At 35.0% G+C, this 9,454-nt stretch overlaps 1 protein-coding gene across 1 annotated transcript; it reads left to right on the top strand.

Moving 5' to 3' along the window:
* The first annotated feature begins 8,382 nt into the window (after positions 1-8,382).
* On the top strand, positions 8,383-8,968 carry LOC125582257 (outer mitochondrial transmembrane helix translocase-like). The gene is made up of 2 exons (XM_048748850.1): positions 8,383-8,607; positions 8,756-8,968. Exons 1-2 carry the CDS (start codon positions 8,383-8,385, stop codon positions 8,966-8,968), a joined length of 438 nt encoding a protein of 145 aa, XP_048604807.1.
* Positions 8,969-9,454: the final 486 nt, after the last annotated feature.

Raw genomic sequence — 9,454 nt, 5'->3', positions numbered from 1 at the left:
GGGTGAGGACGTATGACTGTTCAACGAAGACGAATTTTACGATGCGAGCGATGCTTTTGTGGACCATAAGTGATTTTCCTGCCTATGAGATGTTGTCTGGAAGGACTACACATGTGAAATTAGCTTGTCCATATTGTAATGGAACGACATATGCGTTTCAATTGAAGAATGGTAGGAAGACAAGTTGGTTTGATTGTCACCGTCGATTTCTTCCCATTGGCCATCCTTACCGAAGAAACAAGAATTTGTTTAGGCACAAAAGGGTTGTGAGAGACACTCCTCCTCCATATCTAACTGGAGAACAAATTGAAGCGCAAATCGACTACTACGGAGCTAACGAAACAGTTCGTTGGGGTGGTAATTGGCATGTCCCTCGTAATATGCCTGATTCTTACGGTGTTCATCACAACTGGCACAAAAAGAGTATATTTTGGGAGTTGCCATATTGGAAGGATCTTCTTCTGCGTCACAACCTCGATGTGATGCATATAGAAAAGAATTTCTTTGAGAACATCATGAATACAATATTGAATGTCCCAGGGAAGACAAAAGACAACATAAAATCGAGGTTGGACTTGCCGGATATTTTCTCAAGAAGAGAGTTACATATTAAAAGCAATGGAAAAGTTCCCGTTCTGATATTCAAATTATCTTCAGAAAAAAAATCGGTGTTGTTCAACTGGGTGGCATCAGAAGTGAAGTTCCCCGATGGCTATGTTTCGAATCTCTCTAGATATGTTGAAAAGGGTCAAAATTTCTTCGGGATGAAGAGTCATGATTGTCATGTCTTTATGCAACGACTACTGCCCTTTGCATTTGCGGAGCTACTTCCAACAAACGTACATGAAGCACTTGCAGGTACGTAGTGTATTATATCACAATAATTTTATAACGGTCTAATTTGCAAAATAATATATGACTAACAATGTGTTTAATTTTTTTGGAATATAAAAGGCATTGGAGCATTTTTCAGGGATCTGAGCACACGCACTCTTAAAGAAGAAGTTGTGGAACAGCTTAAGGAGAACATTCCCCTCTTATTGTGCAACTTGGAGAAGATATTTCCTCCCGAATTTTTTGACGTCATGGAGCATCTAGTTGTCCACCTCCCATATGAGGCATTGCTTCGTGGATCTGTACATTACGGATGGATGTATCAGTATGAGCGAGCCATGAAATATTTGAAGGGAAAAGCAAAGAACCTCGCCAAAGTTGAAGGTTCTATAATTGCTGGAAGTTTGACGGAAGAAGTTTCTCACTTCAGATCGTACTACTTTGCGTCAAAAGTACGTACCCGGAGAAGAGCTCCAAGAAGATATGATGATGGTGGTGTTGCGCCAACATATGCAGTTGCTGGTATTCCAGACATCTTTAGCCAGATTGGGAGACTCGGTGGGAAGTCTAAAGAGGTTTGGTGGTCGAGTGAACAAGACGCTCATAGTGCACACACCTATATTCTACTCAATTGCGAGGATCTATTGATGCGTTATTTTGAAAGGTAACATATATGGACACTTCGAAACACATATAAGTATAATTAATTATATAATTGCGAGAGATTCATTCCTATAAAATGTGATTTTACAGCCTATTTGTTTCTCAAGTCGAAGAACAGATAAATGAAGTCGAGGAACCTGAACAAGAAATTAATGACATCTTTCTCATTGATCCGCATAATCACGAGTACGAAGATCTTACCGATGATGCCACAGACGAAGCTGTTGAAGACGAGTTTAATGAAAATGATGATGTTTCTAGTGATGACGAGAATGTCGATGTATCCGATTGATGTATTTGATTTTGTGTAGTGTGTTTTATGAATAAGATGTGGGAGTTTGTTTTATCAATAAGGTAATGTGGGGTTTGTTTTATGAATAAGGTAATGTGGGAGTTTGTTTTATGAATAAGCAAATGTGGGAATTGTGGTTTGGAATGGAAATAAAGAGGGAGTTTGGAATATATGAAGTAGAAAATAAGGAATATGGGGTTTGGGGTTTCGGATCTTAGAGATTTAAACATAACATTCGTTAATTCCACGTAAGCAAAAATCGTCGTAAAGGACTCGTAAGCCAACGAGGAAATAACGACGAAATATAAAAATAAAGAACGCGGGGCTCGTTAATTCCACGTAAGCGCAAATCGTCGTAAACACCACGCAGGATGAAATCGTCGTAAATACCACGTATGTGAAATCGTCGTAAAGACCACGTAGGCCAACGAGGAAATAACGACGAAATTTAAAAATAAAGATGGGGTTTGGAATATATGAAGTAGAAAATAAGAAATATGGGGTTTGGGGTTTCGGATTTTAGGGATTTAAACATAACACTTGTTAATTCCACGTATGAAGAAATCGTCGTAAACACCACGTAAAAGGAATCGTCGTAAACACCACGTAAAATAATTTAAACATAACACTCGTTAATTCTACGTAAACAGAAATCGTCGTAAACACCACGTAAGCAAAAATCGTCGTAAATACCTCGTAGTGTAAAAACTAGAAAAAAAAGAAAAAGGAGAAAAATACCAGATAAACATGTGGCAAGACTTCCAGCAATTATAATACGTAAGTCTCGCCCACATGAATTCTAATATCTTCTCCTTTTCCTTTTTTTTCAAATATTTATAATTTGAATAGGATTTTGCTGAGGAATGTGATTTGAGATAGAGTGTGATTTGGGAGTTTATGTGTGGTTTGAGAATGAGAGTTGTGGGTATATTTATAGGAAAGCGTGGCTCGTTAATTCCACGTAAGCAAAATCGTCGTTAATACCTCGTATATAAAAACACGGGCCTTTGTAATTCTTCGCTGTTTCCTCGTACAAAAAAACACGGGCCTTTGTAACTGCTCGCTATTTCGTCGTAACCTTACGAGGAATTTGCGACGATATGTAATCTTATATATACCCCCGAGCGCTCACTCTTTCTTTTCTCTCTACTTCCTCTCCACTTCCTCTCCATTTCGTAGCAATGGTAAGCCTCTCTAATTCCTCTCTAATTTGGTTAGTTTAGGATAGATTAGGTGGTTAGTATAGGGAATTTAGATAGGTTTACGGATTTTATGTTATTTAGTGTTGATTAGGTGGATAATGCTTGGAAATATACTGTTGATGTTAATTTTAAAAATTAAATTTTGTTTCCAGGTTCGAAAAAGAAGACTTACTGCCCATTACAGAGAGATGTTCGGTGAGCCGGGTAGTCGTTTAGACCCGGCCTCTTCTTCAGCTCCCGGTTCTTCGGGTCAGTAGATTGTCCCCGAGACTCAGTACACTCAGAGAGTCTCTGGGTCTACTTCTTCTAGTGCACCATCGGCTCCTCATGTGCCTTCTCTGATGGCTCATCCGACGATGCCTCCTCCTGTGCCTCCTCCGATGGCACCTCCGATGGCCGCCGATATTCATCCTGATTTGATGCTGCCTCCTAGTGCTCTTTACTCGCAGTACACTGTAGAGGACATTCTCCGTCTGCCAGGCAGAGAAGGTTTACCATTCATCGACCCCGACCGACCGGACGGAACTTTGTGGTATGTTGCATTAATTTTTTTTTAATTCGTTTAAAATTCTTTTATAACATTAAAAAATAATTTAAATTTTAAATTTTAATTTTCCAGGTGGGGGGTTGACGGATGTCTTGCATCGGACGTAACCGACATGATCAAAAGTTACTTCTCCATGGCACATCCGAACTGGAGTAAGACACCTCACTACGTCAGAAAGACGTGGTTCAAAATTTACGCTGTAAGTTTCAATTAATTAATTATATATACTTTAATTTTTTCATGATTTATATATATACTTTCTAAAAAACTAATTGTTAATTTACTTTTCCAAGAGCAAAAATATAATTGGGCCTTGGGGATCACTGAGAGGGTGAGGAAGAAGTTTAACGCGAAGGCGAAAGTTCGCTTGTTAGACACGGTCTCCAACTGGAATGGTGACTGGATCGTGAAGGGGTATGAGCATGGCAAACCCGCTGAGCTCACCACGGATGTCTAGGATGGCCTCATCCATTATTGGCGTCTTCCTGATTCCATTAGAATCGTCCAGTCTTGTTCTAACTCCCGTAACACGGTCGATGAGCACGGAAACGGGCCGATGCTTCACACTACGGGCCAAAAACCCCACGCCGGTGTCCGTTTGGAAATGGTAATTAAATATTTTATTAGATAAATTTTTTAATATATATATTTTTATTCTAACTTTCTTAAATGTTTTTTAGGCCAAAGAGACGGGACATCTCGCGTCTCTTATGGAACTTTACGAGAGGACCCACAAGAACAAGGCGGGCGTATTTGTAGATGGCAAGTCCGAGCAAATCTACAACGACGTGGTTGCTCGGGTTGAAGACCGCCAGACCCAGCTGACCCAGCAGTCTACCGACGGATTACCCGTCACCTTATCCACACTTGAAGTGGATAAGATTTACGAGGAGGTAAATTTTCTAAAATTTTAATTTTTTATTATTCATTTAATTTAACTTTAAATTTTTACTAACAATATTTATTTTTTGTTTTTAAGGTTGTCCCTAAAAAAAAGGGACCGACGTTGGGGATTGGTTCCGTCAACGATGTTCCGAGAGCGACATCGTCTTATGGTCAGCGACGAGATGATGAAGTCACTGAGCTGCGTAACGAGTTGGCCGCTACAAAATCTCGTATGGGTGGAGTCGAGGGCTTCTTGGACGTTATAGCGGCCACAAATCCGTAATGGGAGTCCATGTTGAGAAACATGCGACAACAACATCCCATTCGAGGCGAGTCATCAGACATACATAACGAGGCGGATGTTGCGAAGAGGAGTGATGAATTCTACCAGGCGATGAACGACCCTTAGTTCTTTTTTTTTCCGGTTGTTGTATTATAAATTCAAAACTTATTTATATATAAAATATTTTCGTAGTGATTTATTTTTATTTTAAATTATAATTTTATTAATAATTCAATAATTTTAATTATTTTTTTAATTGTATTTTTAAATTCAGTAAAATAATAAAAACGAAGTAAATTCGTAGCTATTGTACGACCTATTTACGTGGAAACCTTACGAGGAAATGACGAGAAAAAATAAACGAGAACTTTACGAGAAAACATTTACGGGGAAATGACGATGAAAGATAAACAAGTATTTTACGAGGAAATACTTTCGTGGTAGTTACGTATATTTTGCGAGGAAACACTTTCAAGGTTTTTACGTGTAGTTTACGAGGAACTCGTTTCGAGGTATTTACGAGAAAATATAGCGACCTCCTTACGTGGAATATTTATGTGGTCTTTACGACGAAATGATGTACTTCGTCTTTACGATGAAATATTTTCCTCGCTAAGTTACGACGAATTGGCGAAAAAATATGTGTTACGACGGATAAGTAACGAGCAAACGTGTTTCCTCGCTAATTCGTCGTAAAGCTTTTTTTACGACGAACTCACGAGGAAAACTGTCCTCGTTAAGATTATGTTTTCTTGTAGTGAGAACGAGTTTCTTATACTAATGTTTGTTCATTAAATGGTTTAACATTTTGCAACACTACAATCTTTATCGATTGTAAAATGACGAATACAAATGTTGGTCTCTTAAATGTATCATCGTTTTTGAAGAGTTAACGTATTACAACTCATTTTAATTATTTTAAGACTTCAGATTCATAAAAAGAAATTAAGTTTTGCGGCTGACACAAAAAAAATAAAAACAGATAGGCAAAATCGATCGTAAAATGCAAGAAGGGATTAGGTTTTCTGCTCTTGATTTGTTTACTATTGAATCTACATAAGTGATTTCATTTTTTACCTCTATAAAATTGTGCTTTCGTTCTCTTTTTTGTTTCACCGATATGAATTTTGTCTATTTTTTATCTTCTTCTGTGAATTTGGTGAAATACATAAGTGTCAATTTAAAAAGATGTACATCTGTAAAAATTAGTTCTACTTTAGATACATATCTAAGAATCAAAGTTTTGAAGAAAATCACCTGCAAACTCTATTCACAACTTAGTGTTCAGATCTAATATATCAAGCTGTTATAGTATATAAGTGCAGACTCGAATTATAAATGTCTGTCTAGTATATATTCACCAGTTCGGTCTAAAAATCATCTAATTCTAGAACAACAAAACAAATTATTTATTTTATTAACCTACACTTTTGAGGTTTAGTTACTTAAGAGTATACTGATAAAAAATATATATAATATTTTACCATTCTAGTATATGTAAACTATGTATAAAGTAAGAACTTTCAAAACTCTCATTCTTACAATTATAATAGCTAGATAGTGTATTAGGGAGAAACAAATATTACACGAACGATCAAATATCTCATTCTTCGAATAAACTCAAAAGGAGATGATTGGAATCTTGTCATGATATTTCATTAAAAGTTTTTAGGAATAAAAATAAAGACTAAAACATTTAATCTGAATGAAATAATATATCTATGAATGAAATAATATATATATATATATATATATATATATATATATATATATATGAATGAAATAACATATATATAGTGCTTTCAATATTGAAAATCACTTTGATTTGAAGAAGTGTATTTCTAGGATTGCCAGGATCTACATATTAAAAATCACCTATTTAAAAATAACTTTTATACAAAAAAATATATACATTAGAGTAAGCACATAAATCAAAACCAATTCATTCTGTTTATTTACAATCATGTTTATGGTAAATAAATCAAAACAATCATTTTATTCACTTTATATGATATATAATTAAATATTAGTGATATTGGCATAGATATATAGTATATTCGAATGTAAAATTTTATCATTGACACTTTCTACTCATATAATTTTATTAACATTTGAATATTTTCTGTAATAAAAATTTAAACCGTTAATCACAAAAATGTTAATGTGAGATTTATCAATACAAATTTCAAAATTAAAATATTAAGATCTCAATAATTTTTCAATGCAAATTTGAAATTAACATATTTATATATTTTTAGATAGTATATAATTTAATTTAAATGATTAATATATATATATATATATATATATATATATATATATTATGAATATCTATTAGTGAGACTTCATATTCATACTATTTATGATCGTTTGTATCCTGTTTAAACAAAAAAAAAAACCAAACCATTGACCACAAAATTTTCAATGGGAGACTTTTACCATTTTAAGTAATTTATAGTCGTTTTAAAAATTCAAAAGACAACATATAAGAAAAATTCTAATTTTTTTTATTATATGCTTAATATGATTGTTTAGTTTAATTTAATAATATAAAATTAGACAAAAAGAAAGAGGATACAAAAATTGTTATCAAATATGTTATTCATAATCATTAATTGTCATATATATGTTAATCATATTAGGTAATTCTGTAGCTTTTATTTAAGGAAAGAATTAAGAATATTTTTTTGTACACTACAAATCAATTTGATATTTAGTTTAATAAAAGGGGAAATTTTACTTATACACTTTTTTGGGTACCACTAATCAAGTATACCACCAGTCAAATGACATTTTCACAAATACCACATTCATTAATGTGTAAAAGACTATACTACCCTCACCTAATTTCAACACAACTTCTTCTCTCTCTCCCCGTCGAGATCCACATCTCTCTCATCCGTCGAAATCCATCGCCTCTCTCCAACAAGATCCGTCGTCTCTCTCAAGCAGCCGGCGACAGAAGGATTTCAGAGAACCGATATTCAAAAGCTCCAAAATTCTCGCGATGGCGGTGCTCGCGACGGCAACGAGATGAGTTCTTCTCTCTCATGTGTCACAATGTCTCTCTGGAAAGATCATCCGGTGATGACGAGTTCGAGATCATCTATCTCAGGCGACAAGAGCAATCACACTACACGTTTCAAAATGTCGGCTCCTCTTCCAAATTCTCAACAACTATGTTTCCAATTTGGGTATTTTTTGTTTGTTCCAAGTTATTTTTTATTTTCTTCTTTTTATTATCAAAAAATGAAAGATGGTTGGTTCAGAAATTTTCATTTCCCTAGTTAGATTTAAGAGAAAGAGTATCAATAGCGAATATTGAGTTTTCGAAAAATTATAACCCTTTATTAATCTGGGTTTAAGTAATTTTAAGATGTGTGAACTCGAGAAGTGTTGCTTGTATTATCCTATATTCTCTGTAAGATTGTTGTTGAAATCATGAACATTAAACTGTTGCTTATATTATCCTATATCACCAGCCCCATTCAATAGATCATGAAGCAATGGCAAACATGAAGACTGAGTTTATGGCTTTATGGGATAGATTTTCTACTGATCATAAGTTAAATCCTTCACCTTTCAGCCCACTCTAGTGTAGTCTAGAGCATGCTCTACTTCGATACAGTAGTTTTTTAATGAGTATAATGGTTTCTTTGTAGCGAATGCGAGGGTGATGGTACTTGCTGCAACAAACAGACCATCAGAGCTTGATGAAGCAATAATGAGGCGTCTTCCTCAAGCCTTTGAGATTGGTATGCCTGAACGTAAGGAGAGAGCTGAGATATTGAAAGTGACGCTGAAAGGAGAGAGGGTGGAGCCCGATATTGACTACGATCACTTAGCTCGTCTATGCGAAGGCTACACCGGATCGGACATCTTTGAGCTCTGCAAGAAAGAAGCTTACTTCCCTATCAGAGAAATCCTAGAGGAAGAGAGAAAATGGAGACCATGTCCTCTAAGTTTCATATGAAAATGTTCAGTGCTGTTGCATTCACCAAATTTGCAAGAGTGTTGATGTTGTGAGTTGCTATCATTTTGTTTGTCAGGTACCTAGGCCATTGTCACAGTTGGATTTGGAGAAAGTTCTTGCTACGTCGAAGAAGACGCAAGCTGCAGCAGGCGAGTATTGTGGATTGAGATGGTCAAGGGAACCAGATGAGGTGGAAGCAGCTATAAGTGGAATCTCGAAGCTACTGGTCTCTCAGTTCATCAACCTTCAGTCTGGTTCTCAGGATAAAACTATTCATGTATGTTTATAAAGGTTTATAAAACCAATCATATGGATATATGAAATAGTTTTGTATATAAATCATTTATAAGAGTTTATAAAACCATTTATGAACCATTTATAAATTTTATAAGAGCTTATAAAACCTTGTATCAACCATCACAAAGTTTATAAAACACATATAAATATTTATATAACTATTTATAAAGGTTTATAAAACTATTTAAAAGGGTCTATATTTAGATCATGTTAAATGTAACTGCCAAAGCAAAGATAAACATATCAACTTGCATTTTTCTCTGAAACCACAAGATATTCACCAAATTAACTAACTTTCCACCATTTCTTTGCTTATTAAAGAACATCATTCTTTTACAGTTTCTTTTATAAGGCTTGTAAAAAGGTATAATTGAGCATTGAGATGATTGAGCATTGAGAGATACTTGGGGTTTCTGAACTTGATCAGTGTGCGTCCATCTTTGTTGTGTCCAGAGAAATAGTAGCTTTGCATATCAGA

This window comes from Brassica napus, chromosome C2 (genome assembly GCF_020379485.1).
Source record: "Brassica napus cultivar Da-Ae chromosome C2, Da-Ae, whole genome shotgun sequence".
NCBI lineage: Eukaryota > Viridiplantae > Streptophyta > Magnoliopsida > Brassicales > Brassicaceae > Brassica > Brassica napus.
This window is presented reverse-complemented; position numbering and strand designations above follow the sequence as displayed.